The sequence below is a fragment of the Pan troglodytes genome, chromosome 1 (genome assembly GCF_028858775.2).
Source record: "Pan troglodytes isolate AG18354 chromosome 1, NHGRI_mPanTro3-v2.0_pri, whole genome shotgun sequence".
NCBI lineage: Eukaryota > Metazoa > Chordata > Mammalia > Primates > Hominidae > Pan > Pan troglodytes.
In genome coordinates, this window is record NC_072398.2 from 71,846,823 (window position 1) to 71,873,394 (window position 26,572).

At 41.0% G+C, this 26,572-nt stretch overlaps 1 protein-coding gene across 2 annotated transcripts in view; it reads right to left on the reverse strand.

Moving 5' to 3' along the window:
- BRINP2 (BMP/retinoic acid inducible neural specific 2) overlaps positions 1-26,572 on the reverse strand; it is a 111,458-nt gene that overhangs the window by 51,089 nt on the left and 33,797 nt on the right. For both annotated transcript variants that reach the window (XM_001153570.7, XM_009438846.5), the window contains one exon: positions 1,072-1,416. In XM_001153570.7, the coding sequence (XP_001153570.1) occupies positions 1,072-1,340 (269 nt within the window). In that variant the 5' untranslated portion in view covers positions 1,341-1,416. The remainder of the gene's footprint in view (positions 1-1,071; positions 1,417-26,572) is intronic.

The window sequence follows — 26,572 nt, forward strand, 5'->3', positions numbered from 1 at the left end:
GGAGAGAATAACTGTTCTTCCAACATAGGGTTGGAGTTACTTTATATAAGGCATGCAAGTTGATAAATCTAGCAAGAGGTCCAAAAACATTAGTGTGTTCATATGACTAGAAATGCATATGCCAGTATGTTAACAACAGGAATCTTTAGTTGCCAAAAGAATGGATGGTTTTGTGTTTCTGTTTCCTTTTGTGCTTTTTCATGTTTTTTCTTTTTGCATTAAAAACTAATTTTAATTAGAAAATAAGTATCTTTGAACAAAGAAACAAAATCAGCAAGGCTCCCAGGGTTATCTAAAGATACAGGTAAGGGGAAAAATGGCAAGGGGGCAAGTGGACAGAGGGATCAAAGAGAATTTTGAGTTCACTGGTGCACTGTGGGAGCCCTGGAGGTGAGCACGTGGAGGAGCACTCTATTTTTGAAGTGCAGGTCCAGCAGCCAGGAATATGTGCCTGGCTTATTCCACCTGATGATGGATTAGGCAGGTCTCAGGAGTCTGACTTTCAGCTCTGATGCTTCTGGGGATGGGCCTAAAGGGCCTAGCCCCCTTTTCCCACAAGGCCTGCGGAGCCTGGGGTGTTGACAAGGGTAAGGACAGGTTTGTTCCTGACCCTGCAGGGCTCCCCAGACCTCTAAGGAAGGAGCTGGAGCTGCCCTTCCTTTGTTTGTATGTTTAAGTAATTACAACTCATGAAATTAACTAACCCATTAGTTAAAACCTGGCCCTAGCATTTGACTCTGACCTCCTACGGCAGCCTGGGCCACACGCTGACTCCATGCTGCCTGATTTGTCCTCAATTTATAAGCAGCACAACCTATAAATAGAAACCCTTTTGCTAAGTTCCCCAGGAGGCATCAGCAGGTTTTCCAGCTTGTGTGTGTTTTCTTCTTTCTTTTTTTAAAAACTAACATGGTAGGCTTATTTTCCCTGCCTGGTGTTCCTCCAGCTTTCACCTCTAGCTCAGTTTGAGGGCATTCCAGCCTGCTTAGGGGTTTGGGCCAGCACACCAGCAGGGCCTGTGCAGGTTGGGTTCTTAGGGAAGCCCCTGTCTCAGTGGAGGCCCCCACTTACCTATAAATCCTGTACCTGGTGGTGAAACCCTGGCGGTACCGCTCCATGAAGTCAGCATACTCCTGAGCGCGGTGGAAGGGGCCCCGGTCTGTGAGCAGCCAGTCCAGGGGATGCTGGCCAGCTACGGAGGCATGCTGCTCGGGGACCACAGCAGCCGCCGTGGCTGAGACAGCCAACACCCAGCCAGGCAGGCCCAGTGCCAGCAGGGCTGTCCATGGGGCCACCGCCGGCCGAAGCCCTCTAAACCGAGTGCCACACTGCCACCTCATGCTTCTCCCGGGCGGTTGGTTTCTTCATTCTCTCGCCACGCTCTCCCGCTCTGTGCTGCTCCTCCAGGGCTCAGAGCTAGAAAAGTACAAAAGGCATTGTCATTTGAGCACCCTGTTACCCTATGGGCCTGTGAGCATCACACATAATTGGGTTGGGCCCATTCCGGAAATCCTTTATGCTAGTAACGTAACTTCGTTCTCGGCATTTAGCTAAGTGCTTGAGGTACATCATTTCATTTAATCCTTAAAACCAACCTGTGAGGAAACACTATTGCCATCATTTCACAGATAAGAAGATGAGGCTTAGAGAGAAACTTAAGAAAGTTGCTGAAGTTCACACAGCTATTAAGTGGTAAAACCAGAGTTTGAACTCAGGGGATCTGACTCTTAACCCTTATGTTATGTTGTGTCCATGCATCCTACCTTGACCCACTCGACACCATCCATTTCTGTCTTCCTCTTCCAAAAATGCTCAATCTGTTTCTGCAGTTGCCTCAGACTGTGGGCTGCCTCTCGAAGTTTGATGTAAGGTGAGAAGCAACCCATTTTTCTGGTGGAGAATTGTGAGGTAGAAAAGTACTGAAGTTCCTTCCGTTGCTGCTGTGAAGCTGAGTGACTGTGGGCAATCACTTCCTTCTCTGGGTTTAATGTATAGACAGCCTTGAAGAGTTAATTTCTAAGACCTCTTCCAGCCTTGAACATCTGATCTACTCTTTTATTGAAGGTCATGTGGGATGGAGTTGGAATGGGGTACTCAGATATTGCATATAGCGTCATCAGAGTGGATCATGCTCTCAAGGATATCCATAATCCTCTCACCTCACCATGCAGCCTGAGAGCACCACGAGGGGCAGGGCTGAGCAATAACTGCTGTATCTTTCTATACCAGCTCCTGAGAGCAGACCTTCACACACCGTTCTTGAAGGAATGAATGAGTGCCTGCCCTGCCCTCTCTGAGTTAGACGGAAGATGCCAAGAAAGTAGTAAGATTCTGGCCTTCAAAATTCCTGGCTGCTTTGTGACTCATCACAGGTCTCTGATTTCCAGTGCCTACTCTTTGGTCTGAGAACAGCGAGTCACCTTGTTAAATCTCTGGGCAAATGCATGGGACCGTTCAGTACTGTGGGGCTTCTTGGAATTGTGATCATTTCCTCAATCTTTAATTCCTAGAACATGCTGTCAGAATCTGCCCATCTCCCCTTGTCAGCACCAATTCGGTGTGTGCCAGAATGACCTCCAACCTCCAGCACCTGTATTTCATGGCTTGAGAACATTCTCTGACTGCCAAAGCCCAGAGACAGGCTCCCTGGGGATGAGGCAAGGAGTGTTAATTCCCTGGCAGTTCCAGACTCTGGTAAGGGCAGACAATGTGGACTTCAGTACTTGATTTACGCCCCCTGCCAGAGTCCCCCAGGGCACTCTGGGCTGGCTCCAGTTCAGAAAACCACCTGACTTCCATCGGATCAGTGTGAATCCCAAAGGGGCTGCACAGAGGCTGGAAACAAACATTAATTCTGGAACTCTCCCAGCCTAAAGGTTGGCCTGAGTCTGGGAGATCCGTGCCTCACCATTCATACAGGATGCTTTCAGAAGAGTTGCAACCCCTCCTTAGAAGGATGGAGGACACAGCTTGAGTGGCTGGACGTTCAGCGTCATTCCTTCACTCCAGCTGGTGGATATTGACCACCTCCCATATGCTGGACAGCTCTTAGAAGTTACCATAGTGCTCACAGAAAGTTTGTTAAATAGCCATTATTAGTATGTTTATATTTTATTGAGACCCAGAATAGTTGAGCTAAGAGACTGCAGAAGTGGAATACGAGCCTAGTTCTGGCTCCATGTCCAGACCTTGATAAAGAATGTAGTACAGCCTAAGGAACTAGAGCAGGCGGTAAGACAGACCCTCGTTTAATGAACTAGAGGTGGGGGCTGAAAGAAGAAAGAATAACGAGGCAGCTCCTGCCCTACCAGATCTTCAAACATGATAAAATTCCAATAATTAAAACAGATGATACTGGCACACAAATTGGACAGCAGATCAATGCAATAGAATAGATAGCTCAGAAATAAACCTTTTTATATATTAGAACTTAGTATATGAAAAAAAGCATCAGAGACTAATTGCATGGAGGATGGAATATTTTATACCTAATATTGGAAAATTAGTTCCAGTTGGAATAAAAAGTTAAGTATAAAAAATAAAATCATAGAAAGAAGGAAAATCCTCAAATGTTCTATAATAAGCATGCATTACCATGAAAAAAAAAAAACACTTTTGAAACTAAAAAGAGGAATCGGCTTTGTACATAGAGGGTGTAGGCATTTTTTATATGGATGCAATCTGATGAGGATGCCCAAAATATTTCTCATGTAATCATTCACATATTCATTTATTGAAGAAACATAAATTGAGGGCTCCTAAGTGCCAGACACTCTGCTAAGCATTGACAATACAAAAGCAAGTGCTCATTACATTACCTGAAATTCTAACATTAGCAATTAATTCCTTTTATAAAATATTGTTCTATTTTGTTTAAAGGCATAATGACAAAAGGGATAGGGAAATGTTCATTTCGAAGACTGCAGCTACCTGATACTGGAGGCCAAGGCAGCCAACACAGCAAGGTGGAAATGCGTGGATGCGGGTGGGAAGACACTGGAACACAGAATTCCCAAATGACCAAGATCCCCACACCCTTCTGTGCATGCCCTATATGATCCCCTCCCCTTGAGTATGGGCAGGACCTGTGAGTATGATGGGATGTCACTCCCATGATCTGGTTGCTAATCAGTTGAATTTGAGTTACGATTCGATGACTGCAGAGTGCACTGAAAGTCCAGATGGCAGATAATATTTTAGATCATGGTGGTGGCAGTGAGGACAAAGGTTTCTGAATAACCTTGAGCAATACCCGGGGTGGAACTGACCTACTCAGGTGAGCCTTTAGAAGAAAGTGAAGCATCAAGCTTCTGCTGGCCTGGGGAGTAGCAAACAGCCATATGGTGAACGGCTTATGGGGGCCACATGGCTATGAATTATAGATGGGCTCTGGAATCTGAGAGCAATTGCTAGCCAACAGCTAGCAAGAAAATGGGAACCTCAGTCATATGACCTTAAGAAAACAAATTCTGCCAGTAACCATGTGACACTGAAAGAGGATCCAGAGCCTTGGATAAGGACTGCTTCCTTGTCTAGCCCCTGGATTTCAGTCTGGTGACACCCTGAGCAGAGGACCCAGTTAACCTGTACCCATGCTCCTGACCCACAGAGACTGAGATAATGCTTTTGTATTGTTTTATGCCATTAAGTTTGCGGTAATTTGTTGCACAGCAATAGAAAAATAATGCAGACACATAAAAGATAACTGTAGGCTCTCCCATTCTGCAAAAGGCCTGGCCTAGTTGGGGTTCTTCATGCTCCCTGAAGACCAGCTGTTATTCTCTGCATGAGAAGAAGCCAGTGTGGCAATTTCTTGAGCAGAATGGGACTGATAATCTTCCCTAACTCAGCTGAGTCACATCACACCCTGCCTGCCTAGTTTATGGACCCCTTAAGGTCAGAGACCATAAGTGGTTTTCAAAAATATTTGATGAATCAATTCCATGCATTTCATTGTGGGGTCATTGTGAGCTACTGAAAACATGTGTCCTTGGCCCAGCTGCTTCACCCCTTGGTGCACTGATCTCCTGTGTTGCAATATGGTGGTGTAGTCACCCCCTCACCTAGCAGGAGAAGGTTTCTAAGGACAGGTGAGAGCACACATGTGAAAAACCTGTGTGCTCTTTGAGAGAAGAAAGCTATATTAAGTCAACGGGTGCTTCTTGTTATTCTTTGTTTGTAATTATGCTTTTTCAGAACTCACAATGTGCTAGAACCTGCCTGGTTATAGGAGTATCAGCTTTAGAATCAAACAGTTCTGATTGCTGGGCCAAGTCTGCTGAGCACAGCAAGAATGCCTGAATTCAGTGCTGACTGCTCCTCTCAAAAACCTGGCCTTGGAATCATATGGTTTCCGCTTCACTGATTTTTCTCAGTATCTGAAGACATTTTGACTAAGAAATCTCTTTTTAAGAAAGAGAAGTTTTAAACAGGTTTCAAAACTTTCTTTTAAAAAAATCCCTAGAACATGTTCCTTTACCTTTTAAAAAAGGACAAAATAGTTGCTGCATTGACAGTTGTGTTACAATCAGGCTTTTTAAGGGGAACAGCTTTTGGCCATTTCCTGTTTATGCTCCACAAATAATATCACTAGAAATTTTGCTGCAGCAACCTGTCAAGCAAATTTTAACTGTCTAAATCCTCACAACTTCTGGTGGAACTGCTAATAAGCAGCAAAATAAAATAGTTAGTACCTTCCCCATCGTGCTTCAGTTTTTCCTTCTTGTCCTGAAGCTGACTGCATTAGTAAGCCTCCATGTTATATGCTAGGATATTAAAGTAATGGCTAAGTGAGTTCCTTTATGAAAAGAATTATACATTTACTAGTGAAAGCCAAATCATTTCACTTACTTAGACCACACTTAAGACGGTTTTACATCTAAAGAAATAATAAATTAGCTTTGCACAAAACGTAAAGGTAAACCAAGTCATGGGTTTTCCTTTGTTAACTGCATCAGCTCAAATCTGTTCTTTAAGCCATGGAGTAAATGGGTCACAGCTTTGTCAATGGAAAAAATCATATATAGATAAAGTCACATGGGAAGTAAGCAGTGCAGTCTTCAAATGGTAGAGCTTATAGGAATCGTGTCTCTACCACTCTCAGATTATTACCCAGCTGAGGACTTCTTGGGAATTTTTTTGCATCCTCCTGTTGTTTTTAATATCCATTTATGCTAGGCATGTCAAAAGACGACACACTCAGGATTTGAGGCATTAGCTGCTGGTGTACCAGATCTTGGCAATTGAGATAGATATTTCTTCGTTGAAAATTATTGCCAAGGAGGGGTTATATCTTGGGGAGTTAAGGATATGGCTAAGCTATGGTTATAGGCCTGGAGAAAAGGTAAAATAGGTATGAGAGTAATATTGTAGGTAACAAGATTGTTACTGTTAATTATCATTAATAAATACCAATATAAGTCATTTCATATTTGTGAGGTAGTTACTGCTTATGAAGCACAAACAATAAAATCACTCTTTTTAACAGATGAGAATGCAGAGGCCAGAAATGGATAATTAAATCGCACGAGGTCACAGATTTCAGTGGTAGATTGAGGTCTACCTATCCTAGATCCCATAGTATTTATACCTCACAGCATCAGTTATATGACTTACAGCTATTTAAAAAAAAAAAAAAGGAGCCTTTGCCACTTACAAGTTGGCTCCCTCAGGCAAGTCACTTCCCTCTGGGACCTTCACTGTATCATCGGTTAAATGATTTATGAGGTCAGGTGATCCCACCTGCTGCTGAAATTCCATAATTCTATGCAAATATAAGGGGCACATATGTAAGGGGAGAGGCATTATGATTTTAGTCTTCTTTGGAAGGAAGCTCTGTTTTTCAGAAAGGGACTGAAACATAAAAGAAGCAGGGTATAAAGCAGGAATTTCTGCCTGCTGGAGCAGTGACATTTCATAAAGTGATTAGGCAGTGACATTAAATACGTTTTCAAGCCATATAAGTGGTTAATTGGCCAACTCTGTTGAGGAGATGTTTTCTTGAATAAATCTGAGGGTGTCAGTTGTTAAAAAAAAATCACAGAAATTGTTATTTGTTCTTGTCATCCGCAATATCTTGATGCAAAACCTCCTGTTTTTACAAGAAAGGGAGTGTAGATAGGAGAGATGACAGGACATTCTTAAGAGCAAGGGTGGATGTGGGGGTGCTATCAGCTCAGATCTGTGGCTTTTATTCTTCCCTCTTGTTGCAATAAGCTGTCAACTTCAACAGAGACTAACCATGGTGCTTTTGCCTTGACGATGTGCTCCTGGTTTCATTTTGTAGAGCCTCATCAGGTCCCATAATTCTCCCATTTGAACCCAAGCAGGGGTGACACATTTTGTCACTGCCCTCCCCAGGCTCCAGGATTCGACCTTCAGTGTCACCCTCAGGACTGGCATGGAACTGGCAAGCAATAGGTGATGCATTTCCCCACTGCTGGTCAGGAATGACTTAAAATCAGTGAGGGTATAGATATCCTCACTGTATAGAATCAGGTTAATAATATTCATAATTATTTATGCAATGGTAAGAGCTAATCATAATTACTGTTTACTAAATATTCTTACATTAATTTAAGAACTTTAACAGAGGAGGCCGAGAGAGCCAAAGAGACTCTCTGGAGATCACTCCACAATAAAACAGAAGTGAAACTCGCATATTCTGACTCTGAGACCTATAACTCAGCTCTCCTTAACCTCACTTGCCTCTGTTCATCAAACAGTCAATCAGTTATTAAGTAATGTCTATGCACAAGGACTGTCCCCAGGGATGGGAATAAATCTCATGAACAAGACGGACCCAGCCTTTGCTTTCATAGGGCAGGAACAAAACATAGGACTTAGGATCCTGTAATGAGCTTAAAAGGTACACAGACACAAAAGCACACAGCACTCACACACATGTACAGCTTTAGTGACATTAGACCTAGTAGGCTCCCTCCTCTGAGGCCCCAAATTTATAGGTCTCTCTGTGTGATAACCAGCCCTTCACTTAACAAGGGCAGATTCATCTGTCAGTTGCTGAGGCTTCATACTCGCCTGCTGGGTGTCCTTGGTGCTTTCCTTGGTGAGACAAACTAACTGACAGGCTTGCCCAGAGCTCTGAGCGATAAAGCCAGGGGCCGAATGTGCAGACCAGGGAGACCCTTCTACTCCGGAGCCTCCCTTCCAGTCAGGGGGATTGCTAGCAAATAGAAAGATGGCACTGCTGATCAAATAGTACTTCTAAATAAAAAGTCGCTCATCCCAAAGCCTTTAAAACTTCATCTCCTTGCAGATCAACCTTCCTCAAAACCATTTCCATCCTCCTCCATCATTAAGAAACCCCAGCCACTCCTTGCGGCCCTGAGAACCAATCTGCCTTCCACTTCCAGTCACTGAGCTCCCCTGATCGGCTGTTCCAAAGTGGAGTGGTTTTGAGAACAGACTGCAGAACCTGGCTGCCTACCTTCCTTGGTTAGTTCCAACACTTTTGCCTCAGGTTCCTCATCTGTTTTTTTGTTTGTTTTTTTCTTTTTCTTTTTTTTTTAGATAACAATAATAGTGCTACTCCATAGGATTGTGAGGATTAAAAGAGTTAATATTTGTAAAGCCTTTAAAAGGTGTCTGGCCTGACCGGCCACAGTGGCTCACGCCTGTAATCCCAGCACCTTGGGAGGTTGAGGTGGGTGGATCACCTGAGGCCAGGAGTTTGAGACCAGCCTGGCCAACCTGGTGAAACCCTGTCTCTTCTAAAAATATAAAAATTAGCTGGGCATGATGGCAGGCGCCTGTAATCCCAGCCACTCGGGAGGCTGAGGCAGGAGGATCACTTGAGCCTGAGAGGTGGAGGTTGCAGTGAGCCCAGATCGTGCCATTGCGCTCCAGCCTGGGCAATAGAGTGAGACGCCATCTCGAAAAGAAAAGAAAAAGAAAAAAAGGTGTCTGGCCCATGGTGAGTGCTGTGTGTTCACCATTATTTTTTCCATTGCTCCAACAGGGGTTATTAGCACTAAAAAGAGTCCAAAAACAGTTCATAGACTCATCCAATCTTAGTTTTTGTTTGTTTTGTTGTTGTTTACAGGTGAGAAAACTGAAGCTTGAAAAGGTAAGATTTCTGTTAAAAGACGTGTCCTCATTTTAGCCTTTTAGAGGTTTCTCCAGGTCACTCTGAATAACCTCACCAGTCCCCCATCCCTAGTCCTCTGCAGCTGATGACTGTAGTGATGGGTTCAACCCAGGGCCCTTTCACCTTCATCCTGTGGTCACTTGATTCCCCAGTTGTCTGGCTATGAGCCCTGCCATTGTACTCACTCCTGCCTTTCCTCTCTGTGAGTCTACTATGGTCTCTCACATCTTTTAGCCTCATTTTCTCCAAGAAGCCTTTCAAAGCTCTGTGCATTGATTATGCGGTTGCTTTGGCTTCCTACAGCCTCTGTTCCCTGGTTAATTTCCACCTGATCATGTCCTGGAACTGGGGAGAAGGGATGGGATCCTGGAGATTACCTGGTCCAGTGGTTCTCAGCAGCCTGGAGCATATGTGGTAGTGTGTGTATGTGGGGAAGGTGGGGAGTGGAATGGAAATAGGGAAGGGAGGAAAGAGGGAAATAACTGAGATATGGGGCTGGGGTATATTTTTATAATTTGGAATATTTTTTAAAAACCTCCCAGGAGATTTTGATGCAACATTCTGATGGGATCCAGTGATAAAATTCATGTCACATTGTATCATAAGTGAGAAAACTTTCAGTCACAGAAGTGCAATACGTTATTTAAAGACCCACCACTGGTTTGGGGATAAGTGAGGACTTGAACTTGGGTCTCTTAACACTAAGCCTAGAGCTTGTCTGTCTCCGTTTTATGTGTGTCAATGGTAAAATTTTCAAAATTCAAAACCCATGAGTCCCAGAGTTGCCATTATAATCACCTCTAATTATGTTTACATATTAGTTACTGTGTACCAAACATCAATCTAAACACTTTCCATGCATTATTTACTATGCACAAACCCCTGTAAGGTTGATGCTGTTATTATGCCCATTGTACAGAGAAGAAAACTCAGGAACAGAGAAGCCAATAATGTTCTCCCAAGGGGAGTCCTTAATACTATTTACATGACCTATAAATCTAACAGCTACAGACTTGAATAAGATAGCTGTATTCACATGAGGTTATCCTAGATTCCTCTGGCTCATTTTCATTTTAAAAATTGCAAGATTGAAGAAAAGTCTAAAATCTTAAAGTACACAAGCAGGATTCACCTACAATCACTTTTCCAGCTTAGATAAGCATGCTGCTTTTTTGGAAGCTGTGTGGCTCCTGTTTAGATGGCCTGTCAGCATGGCCTCATAAGAACGCAGTGGTATTTCACCTGTGCTGTCTCAAAAACCATAGGTTAGGTGTACTCCTCCACCATGGGCCAATCCACAATTCCTGGTTTCTTGCGTGCCCTTGAGTTACAGTGCTCTTCCCTCATATCCCCAAACCCAACTGAGCCTGTGCCCAGATTCCTCATCCCCTTCCTCTCTGCCCAGTCTCTGCATGTCCATCTAAGGTGTAAGAGGCTTGTACCCTGCATTAGGCCGTTATTGCATTGCTACAAAGAAACACCCAAGACTGGGTAATTGATTAAAGAAAAGGGTTTAATTGGCTCATGGTTCCAGAGACTTTAGAGGAAGTGTGGTGCTCCCATCTGCTCTACTTCTAGAGAGGCCTCAGAAAACTTACAATCATGGCAGAAGGTGAAGGGGGTACAGGCACATCACATGGCAAAAGCAGGAGCAAGAGAGAGAGAGAGAGGTGGGGGAGGTACTGCACACTTTGAAACCACAGATAGGCGTGAACTCAGAGTGAGAGCTCACTTATCACGAAAGGAATGACCCAAGCCATTCATGAGGGATCTGCCCCTATGATCCAAATACCTCCCACCACACCCTACCTACAATGGGGATTTCAACATGAGATTTGGGTGGGAACAAATATCCAAATTACACCACACCCTTTTTGGCTTCTGTGCCTCCTGCTCTCCACTCCCCCATTTCCTGCTGTAGATAGATAGGCCCCCAGGAATTTCCTGCCCTTTTACCTGCTTCTGGACTGCACCCTCTCTTAGAGTTCCTCTTTATATATTCTAGCCATTGGACCTCCTGTTACCAAGATTGCCTGAATCAAACCATTTGGCCCTGCCCCTGGGCATGGCCTGCCCATCTCCCTGGATCTAGCTACTGAAGCTGGCTTAGTCATCTACTTCAATCCCTTGTTGACAGCTGCTTTCGTACTCCAGACAGAGACCCTTCTCTGTCCCTGCCTCCTCCCAGCAGACTGGCTTCTGTTGCTTAAGCCCCAGCTCACTTCCCAGCTGAGTCTCTGTATATACATAGGGTGGTTTAAGGCCCGGGAAGCCAAAATAAACCCAAGCCAATCACAGAGAAATTGCTCATAACTATGTAGGCTGAAAAACTGAGGTGGGGCTGATAAGCAACTCTCCATTATGACCTGCAGCCCTCAATGTTACTCTTGCTCTTGGCTTTCTGCCAGGCCTGTCATTGAATCTGAACTTTTAGCCCAAGCTCTGCCCTATTTGGACCTTGGCACAAACCAGAATGTAAAATGATAATGCCCTGAGCTGTGCTAAACAGCACAGAGCTCCTGAGATGTTACAGATGCAGCTGTGACCAGCAAACACATTGTTTCCGGGATTGTGTTTGTAAATATATGAGTTGCCTGACAGCTTGTGGAATTAAATATAGATGCTACATCACAAACTCTAGCTAAAATAAACTATATGCCACTCAATGAATGTCAATAAGTACACAGAGAAAGAATCATTGTACCTTTTTGTAGCATAGTCCAAGACACCCACCACTAAGTGCTTTGTTTGTTTGATAAAGGGCTCTCTCTTTAGGCCCCCATAGGCTTTTGACTGGTATTAGTGGAAAGCTAGGGGGATAGCAGGAGTAAGGAGACAACAGGGTGCAATCAATAAAGCTGCTGCATTGAGGAAATGATGTGTGGTGGCAGGAGCTAGCTTGGGAGTTCCACAAGTAGACTGGAATATCATAGTTAACCTTTTGGAATTGCTGACCACAAAGCATCATTTCTAAAAGTATGGTCCAAGGCTCACTGGTAGTTTGCAAGGGACTACTGATGGGGAGCAAGCTGTTCTATCACTGCAAGCTCTCTCTTCAGTTATTAAGCCAAATAACTCTCCTTCCTTTAGATTGATTTTTACAGACAACCAAAGCTTATATATTAGCAATCTATTTAATAATAGATTAGACAGTGGCAAGAATAGAATAGATAATGGCAAGTTGAAGTGACATCAGCAAGATGGTGGAAGAAGAGGTCCCAGGCTTCACTCCTCCCACAGAAACATCAACTATCCAGTCAAAAACACCTTGGTGAAAATGTGGGAATAAGCCTGAGTCACCTGTGTATTCCATGGAACTGAATCAAACTCCACATGGAAGGGGTAAGAGAAATGGTTTTGCTTTGACCATGTTGCCCTTCCTCTCTCCCCTAAGTCAGCACAGTGCCACACAGAGGAAATTCCCTAGGGCCCATGGTTTCTACAGCGGGAAAGCAAATATCCAACTTTCCCAGCATTTTGAGGTGCTTCCCAGGCAACTCACCCCATTCTCACCTCATTGGAAATGGGGAATGGAGGAGAAAACCACATGACTAGACTATCTGGGGTCAGGTAAAAACAAAGTCAGGAGGTGGAGCCCACAGAGAACAGTAAAATAAATTGTCAAGTGAAACATATTAAAAAATTATGCAAATTTAGACATCACAGATTTTGGTAAAAGCTCAGTGCACCTGCCACTAGTCGTGCTCAATCAGAGGTATCTGTGGGTGTGTAGCTAACCCACAGAGCTGAGCTGGTCACTCCCAGAAGAGGTGGGAAGGGTTACATGGCTTGAGTCTCTAGATGGCCAGCCTCAGACCCTACCCTAGGGTCCTGCCTAGGTAAGAGAAGACCCCCTGCAGCAAATTTCCACAACAAGCAGGCACTAGATCTGCTACAGTCAGGAGCTTAATCTACACTCCCTGTAGCCTTAAAGCTTACCCCTAGACTCTGCCCAAGGAGACTGCTGATCACTGTAGCAAATACTGACAAAAAGCAGGCACTAGTTCTGCCACACCTGGGAGTTTAATCAGTTCTTCTCTTGGCCTCAAAGCCCATCCCCACACCTCATCCATGGAGGAAGGCAAATCTCAGTCATGCATTTCTACTGACCATAGCAGTTAGTCCATTCATCCCAACCTACTTAACTTTGGGGCCTCTTCTGCAACCTTGGTCAACTCCTGAACTCAAATAGCAGTACCTGGCCAGGGAATTACACCCTGTGGCCCTGCCAGACAAGATGTGATTGCAGCATCCATATGGCAGCTCAGCCTAGTAGTAGAGCTCAGTCAGTGATCTTGCCAAACAGCAAAGCCTAGTCAGCTGCCCCACACAAATTCCAGGTAAAAGCAGTAGCCCAGCCATCTAGAGAACTTAAAAGCAAGCCTGCCTTCCCAGGATCATTACTCATCCAGAATGACCCATCCAGAATCATAGGGGTAGATTAACTAGTGAATTCTATCCCTGCCAAAAAAACAAACTTGTAAAAGCCAGAAAAGTTGTCTGTCTCCACAAATGCATAAACACCAATACAAGGATACAAGGATTATAAAGACTCATAACACCTCCGAAAGAAAGTGACAAAGCTCTAACAATAGACTCTTAGGACAAAGATATCGATAAAAGGACAGAAAAAAAAATTCAGAATAATCCTCTTAAAAATGTTTAGTAAACTTCAAGAAGATACAGATTAAACATTAAATAAAATCTCAAAGATAATACACAAACAGGAGAAGTTTGACAAAGAAATAGAAACTTTTTTTTTAAATGGAAATTTTTAAAATGAAGATTACAGTGACTGAACTGAAAAATGCAATAGAAAGCTTCAACAGCTGACTTTATCAAGCTGAGAAATCAGTAAACATGAAGACAAAAAATTTGAAATTACCCAATCAGAGGAGTAAATAATAATAATAATAATAAAGAATGAAGAACATCTATGGGAATAATGGGACATCATCAAACAAGAAACCTAACCTATGCATCATAGGCATTCCAGGAGGAAATAAAGAAAGAAAGGAAAAGGCCATAAAACATATTTAAAGAAATAATGGATGAAAACGTCTCTAATCAAGAAAAGAAGCCAACACCTAGGTATACAAAATGTGGAGGTCAGCAATAAAACTCTAACCAAAAAAGAATTCACCAAGACATGTAATAATCAAATTATCAAAAAATAAATACAAAGAACAAATTCTGAGAGCAGCAAGAGATAAGAAATACATCACATACAAAGGAGTCCCAGTAAAACTATCAGCAAACTTCTCAGCAGAAACACCGCAGGCCAGGAGAGAATTGGATGATATATTCAAAGTAGTGAAGTGAAAAAAAAAAAAAACAAACTACCAGCCAAGAATACTTCACTCAGAAAATCTGTCTTTCAGAAATGAGGGAGAAATAAAAACTTTCCCAGACAAACAAAAGTTAAATAAGTTTATCATCACTAGGCCTGCCTTGCAGGAATTGCAAAAGAGAGTTCTTTTAACTGAAACTAAAAGATGCTAATTATTAACATAAAATTTATGAAAGTACAAAACCTAATAGTATAAGTTATATGTAGCAAAATGTGGAATAGCCTAGGACTGTGATAGCAGTATGCAAAGTAATTTTATCCCTAGTACAAGCATTAAAGGATGAAATTGTTAATAACAACAGCTGCTGAAATAAATTGTCAAGTAAAACATATTTAAAAAACGATACAATTCAGACATCAAAAACATAAAATACTGGAATGGGGGAAAACTGGAGAGTTATTGTATGCAATCAAAGCTAAACTGTTAGCCTCAAATAAACTATTGTAAGTGTAACATGTTCTATGTGAGCCTCATGGCAACCAAACATCAAAAATCTATAGGAGATGCACAAAACAAAAGAAAACAAAATACATACCCTACAGAAAATCATCAAACTACAAAGACAGAAATAGAGGAAGAAAGAAAATATCCACAAAACAACCAGAAAACAATTAACAAAATGGCAATAGTAAGTTTTTACCTATTAATAATTAATTACCTTGGAAATAAATGAATTAAATTCTCCAATCAAAAGACATAGAGTGAATTTATAGATAAAAATCCAAGGTCCAAGTATATGCTGTACATAAGAGATTCACTTCTCCTTAAGGACACACACATACTAAAAATGAAAGAATAAAAAAAAAAATATTCTTTGTAATTGGACAGAAGGGGCAGTGATACTTAGACAAAATAAACTTTAAGTAAAAAACTGTAAAAGGAGACAAAAAAGGACATTATATAATCAATTCATTAAGAGGATATAACAGTTGTAAATTCATATGACCCCACAGTGGAGCCACTAAATATATAAAGCAAAATTGAAACTCTTCCCTCTAAATTCTGGAACAAGTCAAGGATGCCCACTCTTGCCAGGTCTATTCATCATGGTTTTGGAATTCCTTATTACACCAATAAGGGAAGAGAAATATGTAAAAGGCATATAAATTTTAAAAAAAGAAAAAGTGAAATTGTCACTGTTTGCTAATGATATGATTATCTATATAGAAAACCCAAAATAATCTACAAGAAAATGTTAGAATTGATGAACAAATTCAGTGAAGTTTCAGGATACAAATCAACAGGCAAAAATCAGTAATGTATCTCTACACTAACAACAGAATTTCTAAAAAAGGAATCAAGAGAATAATCTCATTTACAATGGCTATAAAAAAATTAGGAGTAAATTTAATCAATGAAGTAAACTCAGATAAATAAGAGATAGCCCATGTTCATGAATTAAAAGAATAAATGTTGTGAAAATGTCCATACTACTCAAAGCAACATATGAATTCAGTAAAATTTCTATCAGAATCCCAATGTCATTTTTCATAGATATAGAAAAAACAATGGAATATGATTGAGCCTTAAAAAGGGAAGAGATTCTCTCATTTGTGACAACACAAATGGAATTGAAGAACAATATGCTAAGTGACATAGACCAAATACAGAAAGACAAATACTGCATATTCTTAACTAACTGTGGAATCTAAAACAATTGAACTCATAAAAGCAGAGTGTAGAACGGAAGTTACCAGAGGCTGAAGACTGGGGAGACTGGGGAGATGATAGTCCAAGTGTACAAAGCCTCAGATAGAAGAAATAAGTTTGATTTTTTTTAAAGATCTGTTGCACAGTGTGCTAAATATAGCTAATAATTGAGTACTATACATTTCAATATTACTAAGAGAGTAAATCTCAAGTATTCTGATCACAAAAATGTCAAATATTTGAGGTGATGGATAGGTTAATTAGCTTGATTTAATCATTCCACCTTGTATTCAAAAATCATAGCATCACTTTTTGCCCCATAAATATATACAGCTATATTTTGTCAATAAGTAATTTTTAAAATCCTAAAAAATAATGAAAAGTTGGTATTCATATACTAAAATCAGCCCCATGAAAGAGTTTGCTGATGATTCTCATTTAGCCTTCAACCAAAGTTTGTTGCCATGTAATCCTGGTCACTGATGCAAAGCTCCCATCATACTGCCTAAATCACAGAAATCCCCACTCCTGGTGGTGGTGCCAAATGAAGGGTACTTGGCATTCAGGAAAACTTCAATGTTGTCCTAAGGGTTAAGGTTTTACTTGTGTTCATCACTTGGAATTTATTGCAATTGCTATGTTGTTTCCAATTTTATTTATTTGTTTGTTGTATTCCTCTTTAATTTTTTTTTTCCAAGATGGAATTTCGCTCTTATGCTCAGGCTGGAGTGCAGTGGTGCGATCTCGGCTCACTGCAACCTCCGCCTCCCAGGTTCAAGTGATTCTCCTGCCTTGGCCTCCCGAGTAGCTGGGATTACAGGCTCCGGCCACCAGGCCCGGCTAATTTTTGTATTTTTAGCAGAGATGGGGGTTTCACCATGTCAGACAGGCTGGTCTCGAACTCCTAACCTCAGATGATCCACCCACCTCGGCCTCCCAAAGTGCTGGGATTACAGGCATGAGCTACCGCACCCGGCCTTTAATTCTTTAACATCAAGTTTTTTCTCCATTAGAAAGTGGGACTGTAGACTTAGACTGCAGCAATTTGGACACTGTTTGAAGGTCCTTGTGCAAAATTAAGAGCCCCCCCATAGAAGAACTTGAGTAATTCTAAAGAAACCTGACTTAATTTTGGCTCAGACTGCTGCTGACTTCCTAAACTATTCTTGACAAATGAAACCTTTTGTAAAATGTGGTAATAATTTTCCCATTTCTTTCCTTTTAAGAAAGTTAAAAAAATATCTACTCATTCATCCAATTAATGTTTATTAGACAAAGAACATTCCATTTAGCTAGGACATAAAATAGAAGAAAGGGAAGATGGGAGAAAAGGCTGAAATGTAATGATTTAGTTTTTTTGAAAGAAAGCTGTGTGAAAATCCTTGTTATAATGCTCCTGCAGCAAGCCCTATTAACCAAAGTCACATCAAGAAGACCATGCTGACCAGGACTTGCACACGTCCACGACTCAGTGATAATAGAGGTTCAAATCAGTCACTTCTGAATCAAAACAGATTAAATTATTTTCAGCCTAATTTTGAATTGCATCAGTGGTTTTCAGTCAATTCTTTAGAAAATAGTATAAAGTAACTTTATTATTCAGTATTTTAAAAATCAAATTATTTTATTTCTTGAACATGGTGAATAATAGAAAATTTACTTAAGACAGAGCCAACCATTTATTCCTGTGGTTCTCAATTAGGGAACGAGAAGGGGTGATTTTGCCCCCAGGAGACCTTTAGCAATATCTAGAGACGCTTCTGGTTGCAATAAATGAGGGCTGGGTGCTCCAACTAGTGAGGTAAGGCCAGGCGTGTTTCTCAATAGCCTATAATGCACAGGACAACTCTCCACCATAAATAATTCCGTGACCCCAAATGTCAGTAGTGCTAAGATCGAGAAATGCTGATTTATGCCAACAAATTTTAATGAATCAAGACTCATAAAATGTCTCTGAAAAATGTAAGACCAACTCTTTAGAGAAGTTTATCATGTTTGTCTAGTTTGCCAACACACATCATGGAACCAATGATCAAAGATTACACATCTCCACATCTTTTCCTTTTAGGCCTCTGGGTTCATGCTTAATAGGACCTTCATAACAATAACAACAATAAAACCAATAGAAAATATCTATTTATTAAGCGCATATTTTCTTTTGGGAACTATGCTAAGCACTTTATTTCCACCAAGGTAGGTATTATACCCAGTAGTGCCCAGTGGCGCTCACCTAGCTTCAAGATCTTGGTTCCAAAGTGCTATTCTCCACTAAAAGGAATTAGTGCTCCTTGGAGAAATGGATGATTATAGAACTGTGGCAATTAAAGCATAATATGAGCCTGGAACTTTTTTTTTTGTGACAAACAGTAGTGTGCTGGTGAATTTTTAACACCCAGAGCTGGGGGAAAAAGCTCTGATTGTAACATGTGCAGACTTCTGTGATGTAAATACCTTCACCATACTAGGTTCCAAGCTACTGACTTGATAGGATTAGCTCACAAATATCCTGAAAATTTTACAATGGGCTCTTCTAAGCTAGTGTGAAACCAACTCCAGCACACCAATAATTTTTTTTTTTTTTTTTGAGACAGAGTCTTGCTCTGTCGCCCAGGCTGGAGTGCAGTGGCACGATCTCAGCTCACTGCAAGCTCCGCCTCCTGGGTTCACACCATTCTCCTACCTCAGCCTCCCAAGTAGCTGGGACTACAGGTGCCCGCCACCATGGCTGGCTAATTTTTTGTATTTTCAGTAGAGATGGGGTTTCACTGTGTTAGCTGGGATGGTCTCGATCTCCTGACCTCGTGATCCGCCCACCTCAGCCTCCCACAGTGCTGGGATTACAGGCGTGAGCCACCACGCCTGGCCTAAATGTTTTAAATACCCCAAAAATAATGGGTGTATGTCAAAAGGACACAGAGCCACCTTGAAAGGGCTCCCCTCATGAACTCCAGGACAATGGCAAATAGATTACATTTCAGTGAGTAAAATACTAATCTATGAGGCCACATTTTATCTATCATCTATCTATCTATCTATCTATCTATCTATCTATCTATCTGTGTCTATAGAGATATGTAGACAGATGGCACATAGGTAGGTAGGTAGATTGATTGATATACTCAAACAGAGAAAGAAAAGAAACCTTTTATTTATAATATAATGTCAACTAATACATGCACAAAAATTATGGAATTAGAGAATTATTATTTAGCAATCCTCACAGTGATAATCCATTGAGGTAAGAAACATAAATCACTGCCAAACGATGGGATAAAAGTTGATGTAGAATGAGATATTTCACAGTTTTAAAGTATTTCTTCAAAACACTTATACAGAGAAAAAAAATAACTTTACTGTGGACAAACATGACAGCTACCATCTTACTCAAGTGGTCAGTTAATACCACCAGTAATAACCCAAATAAAAATCATGTGCCAGCTGATAGGATCCAGTGAGATCATAGAATCACTTCTGTGATAGTCCTGCCCAAAAGCCATAACTTGAATCATAATGAACAACACAGGGCTGGACATCACGAGGAAATCACAGGCAAATCTAAATTAAGGAACAGCCTACAAAATAACAAGCCTGTAATCTTCAAAAATATTAAGGTCATGAAGGTCAAAGTAGGACGGAGGAACAAATTGTTCCAGATTGAAGGACACTGAAGAGGCATGACAAGTACGTGCAATGTACAATCCTGAACTAGATCTTTTGTCATACAGGCTGTTACTGGGTCAGCTGTAAACCTTGAAAGGGTCACTGGGTGAAGGGCCCATGAGAGTTATTTATAGTCTTGCATAACTTCCCTGTAGAGCTGAAATTATTACGAAGCACACAGGAAAAAAATGAAAAAAATAAAGTTATATATATTTACACAGTTGATGGGGCCACCATTGACATCTTGGTTCTAATTTTGACATCTATGCTATTTACCAATCTACAATTTTAAAATATATGCTCTTTTATTGAAACACATGAGGAATATCTTAGACGTTGTAAGACAGATCCTCATAATTTAAAGCTTTATGGACATAACTGGAGACTTGTTATCTGGTTGTATCCAGGGTGGTGCAATAGAAATATAATGCAAACCATATATATACATGTACATAATATATATATACATAATATATATATTAAATTTACTAATAGCTATATTAAAAATATAAAAAGAAATAAATGCACCTAATTTTAATAATATTTTATTTAACCTAATCCAAAATATTGTCATCTGAACATGTAATCAGTATAAGAAAATTATGAGTGAGTTTTTTTTTTTCACACTGAGTCTGAGATCTGGTATGTATTTCACATTTACTGCACATCTCAGTTTAGATAATAATTTTTCATCGGAAAGTTTTGATTCTCTATTTAGATGTCAAATAATTTATAGTTAAAAAATAGATTCACCTATATGAGTTACTCCAAGAATACTTAAACATTTTCTAACATCTGAACTGAGTATGTTTTTAACTTAAAAAAATAAAAACTTAAAATTTAGTTAATTAGTTGCACAAGCTATATATTAAATGCTCAATGGCCACATGTGGCTGGTGGCTATCATAATGAACACAGGGCTGGACAGGTCTATATTTCATCCATTCCTATATATTTCTATGTATTTATTGTTGTGCATGTACATTGCTCGCTCCATTCCTATATACAAATATGTACTGTAACTTTATGAAGAGCAGTGTACTCTTTTCATTTTGTTGCCTCAAGCAGAAAGATTTTGAGTGAAGCATGGTTCTAGACAAGTGAAGGAATCAGAAGGCCTGGCTCCTGATTTTCCACCTCCAACTGCTTGGTTAAACTCTCTTGAACCATGGCTGTCTCTGCTCTGGAACTTAGGTGAGTAAATATAGAAAGCACACAGCAGAATGGCACCACAAGGGAAAGATTATATGACTGAAAAGCACTAGATAAATATTAACTTGTTAGGCTGTTCTTATTTTTAGAGACCAGAAGCAGAGGACAGAAGATATATCCATCACAAATTTCTCTGACTTTGGAGAAGTCAGTGAATTTGCTATTTTGACTTCTCTCCTGTAATGATAATAAAAGGACGCACTGTTCTATTCCAACAACCCTCACACATCTACACCACAGAATGAATTAGAAAATGTCAGCAAAATGCTATGCTCTCAAGAAAGAAAAGTATTGCAAGTGAATTTATATTAATAATTGTTGCCAAGTGCTGAAATTATGGATGCTCTTTACCTTCTTTGTTAGGATTTTATGTATTTCCAAATTTTCTGTAAAGCGATGAATTATTTTTATAATCATAAAAGCTCTTTTTCTAACTAAAAAATTAGAACAAGGTATTATGAATACTCTTTTATCTCCATTTTTTTTCTTTTTTTTTGTTATCTATAAGACTCTGAGTGAGACCTGAGTGTTAGCTGTTCTTACTGGAGAGCTTCAGCCACCAATTTGAACAGCTGGTCAGACAATTCTTTCATTTCCAGGATCTCAGTGTCTCACACTTGGTTGCTCCACTTGCGTGAGGCGGAGCTGGGGTTTAGTCTAAACAAACAGAAACAATTCATCACACTCATTCACAAATGTCACTCCTTTAGCTATTGCCCGGCCCCACCATTCTTGACTCTCTGCCAGTTCTACAGCCTTGTGCTTAGTCAGTCCTTGGCCAAGCAGCCTGTGAGGATGGCCCAGGCAGATCTTGGAACTGGTGCTGGTGATTCAGCAGGAAGAGGCTTTCTGTCTCACTCCATCCATCCTCACTCTCTGCCCTAATGAGCTGCCCAAAGGCTGCAGCTGCCCTCCTGACATCTCAGCTGGTGTGGAGGGCCTAGGGAGAAATTACCCATATGCTTTCTGTGCTTGTCGATCCCTGAAGTTTCAATTAAAGATGCTTTCAGTTCTTTTTTTCTTTTTCTTTTTTTTTTTTTTAAATATCCTAACTTAGAACCCCTTGCTTCCCCTACAGGGCTACCACATACTGTGATGCAGATTGTCCTTGTACAACACCAAGAGGCACCATTCACACTGTAGCCTAAGTGAATGGCACCCTGTGTTGTTGAGCGGAACACAACCCATGTGGTCACACACAGGGCCCTGCCACTTCTGTGTTTTACCTCTTAAACTCCAGAATGACAAGCCTCACTCTTGGTGATGCAGCACAGTTGTAAAGGTGCAGGGAATAAAGGCAAGAGACGACCCAAGAGGCAAACAAAAGAAGAAAAGTACATTTGCCTGATCACGTACATTTCTGGGTACCATCAACACACCCCTGGAGTAGAGTACCCTGAGGTGGCTTGCCAGGGTTCAAATATGTGATGCTTTTTGATACACTCCAATTGTGTTATTTGTGCCTTCAAAGGATTCTTATTGAGGCTGGGACCCAAACACGTCAGTGTCACTCCTAGACACCTTCCTTTTCAGCACTTACTGTGATAACCGTGTTAAAAATCAAATCTTACCTGTTCATTAAGGAAATAACAGTTAAAGGACAACAGCTGAAAAAAGAAGAAGACAAAGAAAAAAAAAATCTGTGGCTATGATGCAAATGTAGAATGTAGTGGAGAAGGGGCCAGAGAATAATGCACACTCTCTACAGATTCAGCACCTGGGATGCATTTCTCTGAAGGGCAGTTACCAGCAGTTAGTGGGTTACAGCCGTCACCACACCAGGGGATAAGGAGAGTGGGGAAATGGTTAAGTACACTTTTTTAAAAGACAGTACTTATCTACTTATTCTCATTTGTTGGATATTTGTTTCAAACACAAAACTATCCTTCCCAAATTTGCCTCTCAACACTGTTCTTTAACCTACTTACATACAGTGCCTGCCTGTCTTTCCACAAACATCTTTAAGCTTGACTTCTGCAAAATCTGCGGCAACTTTCCAGTCTCCAAGCCTGGGAAGCATCTTAGTACCTGTGGCTAATACTTACTGAGCGATGACTGGGTGTCAGACATTGCTCTTACTGCTTTTCATACATTGTCTCATTTGATCCACAGGACAATAAAAAGCTTTGTGTTCTACTGTTAGATTCTTTTTATGGATGAGGAAATTAGGAGCTAAAGAGATTAAATTCTAAAGCAGCACTTCATGGCCAGAGTGGGTTGTCTGGGTCCAGAGTGCAGGTTGTAACCACCAGGTTCTACTCCCCTCAATCCACTTCTCCCCCGTTACCCTAACTTGTCTGCGGCGTTTGGCACTGCTGGCCACTCTGGCCTGACTTTTCTCTTTCCTGGTTTCTGTCTTTCTGTCTTTATTTTGCTTTTCCTGCCTCCTGTCTAGATTTAGCTTCTTGGTTCACTTTCTTCACTTCACCTCCTTCCACCTCCAGGGCCTATTCTAACTCTCAGCCCCAGGAACCAGCCTTTTTTGAGGGAGCAGGGAAAGGGAAGCAACCAGAGAGAAACTGTAACCAATGTAGCCAGAGAAATATTCCAGGAAAACGGCCACCATGTCGGCAACTGACATCTGGAATTCTAGACTCATCACAAAGGCCCTTTGTTTCATAGAGAAAGATGCAGAATCCAGATTCTGAGGTTTAGACTTACATATGCGACTAATGGTACAGCTGGGACCAGATTCGAGGCATGTATTTGCCACTCAGCCCAGAGACCCTTGGTTGCACCCCACTCCTCTGACAAATCTCTGGTTCCAACAAATGCCTGCAGGACTCTGTTATCCACACAGGACTTCCACATGCCCGCCCTTACATGGCTGCATCCTATGACAACACTTGTTTTCAGCAACCCTACTCTTCCCCCTTAAATGCCTCCTTCCCACCCTGCATGATTCCTCCCTTTGCCTCAGGTTCAAAGTTTTCTCAAAGTCTGCCTTCTATCTGTCTACCTGTGAGCTTGGTTTTCCCAAGCTGTTAGCCACTCAGGCTCTAGGTAACATCTTTCTTCTTCTATAGGATTTCTTTGCAGCAGGATACAAAGGCCATTAGTAAATCAATAACCCTTTACTTAGAAAAGGAGGGGAGGTAGAGACCTGGAGTTTTTAATTCAGATCTAGCAACTCCTGAGGCATTATCAGGAGCATTCTAAAAATAGGCCTTTGAAAGGCACGATGTGCTACTGTTGCAGCTTTATAGCTTCCTGCCCATAAACAGAAGCAGCTTGCTATGTGTGGAATCATTAGCTGAAATCTCCCTCTCCTGTGGTTGTTATGTTTTCCTCTAACTCTAACACCATATGTATTATCTATTGCTCTGGGGCTGTATGTTTCTTTCACTCTTGCCCCTAATCTCTTCTATCCACATATGTCTTAGATGTGGATGTCTTAGATAGATGGACTGACTTTCCATCTATCAGTGTGTTTCCATCTCACCCACAAAATACTTCTGTCACTCTCTGAAGCCTCATTTGCCAACGTAGCCACGTTGAGTATCCATAAGTCAGCACATGTCCTAGTGCCTTTCATGCTTCCTACTAACATCTGGGGACTCCTATCACTGACTGTCCTTATCCCTCTTCTTGTCCCACTGTCTCCACACAGTTCTTCAGGCATGTGTGCGAGTGGGGCAAGAGTAGTGGTGACATGACCACGTGCTTTAAGGCCAATGCTGTGATATCTAAAATAATACACGTAAGATTTAACTATAAAACATCAGAGTTCTGCATCTCCTTTCACCTAGCAAGTCTACCTCTGGACAATTATTTTGAAGATGTACACAAAGATTCAGCTACAAGGATGTTAGTTGGGAGAGGGAAAGCACCATTTACCTGGCCTTTTGTTTCTAAAGAATATACTAACAATCTATTACTATGTAACAAATGTGTAACAAATTATTTTCTTACCTTATAACAAAATTTAGTGATTGGAAATGATAATAAATATTTACTATCTCACATAATCTCTGTGGGTCAGAAATTTGGGTGGCTCTAACTCTGGGTCTCTTATGAGGTTGTAGCCATAATGCCTGCCAAGGCTTCAGTCATCTGAAGGTTTGACTGGGGAAAGAGGATTCAGGTCTAGGGTGGTTCATTGTCAAGGCTGGTGGGTTGATGCTGGCTGTCGGTAGGAGGTCTCCATTTCTCTTCATGTGGCCCGCTCCACAGGGCAGCTTAAGTATTCTCACAACATCTCACGTCTCACAGAATCTGGCCTCCCCAGAGAGAGTGAGCCAAGAGATAGCAATGCAGAAGCTGTTATGACTTTCATGACCTAGCCTTGAAAATCACACATCATCATTTCTGCTGTATCTTTTGGTCACATAGACCAGCACTGATATGCTATGGGAGGGGCCTATGCAAGGGTGCGAATACCAGGAACTAACGAGTATTGAAGGCCATCTTGAAGCCTAGCTGTCACATAGGAGAAGACTTCACCATGAAATATACTCCTGGTCTCTCTCCTCACCAAGAACTATTTGTATTGTGAGTTTGAGAGAAGCACAGAGCTCACACTGACCTGTTAGTTCTAGACTTCTTTCTCTTTTCCAGCTAGACAGCCTGCAGTGGATGGGCATTCTGCCTATTTTCTGTTACCCAATAAACTTAGCATAGCAGGCCCTGCCTGTGTGGTCAGCCTGCTAAATCCACAGATTTAGGGAAGTAGCAAAGGGAAGGCTTGTGTTGTCTGGCCTGATTTGGTTCCAGATCAAGGTTATCCTAGGATCTGTACTCATTCTTCTCAGGAATGAAGCTGATCTTTACTTGTGTCTTATTCCTCAACTGAAATTCTGTTGAAGAAAAATGGAGGCCAGGCACAGTGGCTCACGCCTGTAATCCCAGCACTTTGGGACACTGAAAGAGATCACTTGAGGTCAGAGGTCAGGAGTTCGAGACCAGCCTGGCCAATGTGGTGAAACTCTGTCTCTACTAAAAATACAAAATTTAGCCAGACATAGTGGTGGGTGCCTGTAATCCCAACTCCTTAGGAGGCTGAGGCAGTAGAATTGCTTGAACCCAGGAGGTGGAGATTGTGAGCCGAGATCATGCCACTGCACTCCAGCCTGGAAGACAAGAGTGAAACTCCATCTCAAAAAAACACAAACAAAAAAAAGTATAGGTGAAGAAAGAAGTGCTATTTGTTGACACTTCCCCCACACGTTCCTAAACACATTTTATATTATATAATATGATATTTACAATAGTGGAAAATCCAAAGTAACCTAAATATCAAATAATAGATTGCTTGAGCAAGTTATGACATATACATATGATACAGTATAATACAATCATTTAAAAGTATGCCATACAAGAATACTTAGTGATATGAAAAATTATTTAGGATGTATTAAGTGAAAAATTCAGGTTATAAAATAGAATGCAAGTTTTTATTCCATTAAACATAATGTATATCTGCTTAGAAAAAGACTCTATATACACACACAAAAACATCATTTGTAATTATCACTGGTTGGTAGGTTTATGGGTAGTTAAAATTTGCTTCATTTTGGCTAATCTGTTTTTCCTAAATTTCCTATATTTTACATTCATTACCTTTGTAATGAGACAAGAAAAGAGAAAGAGT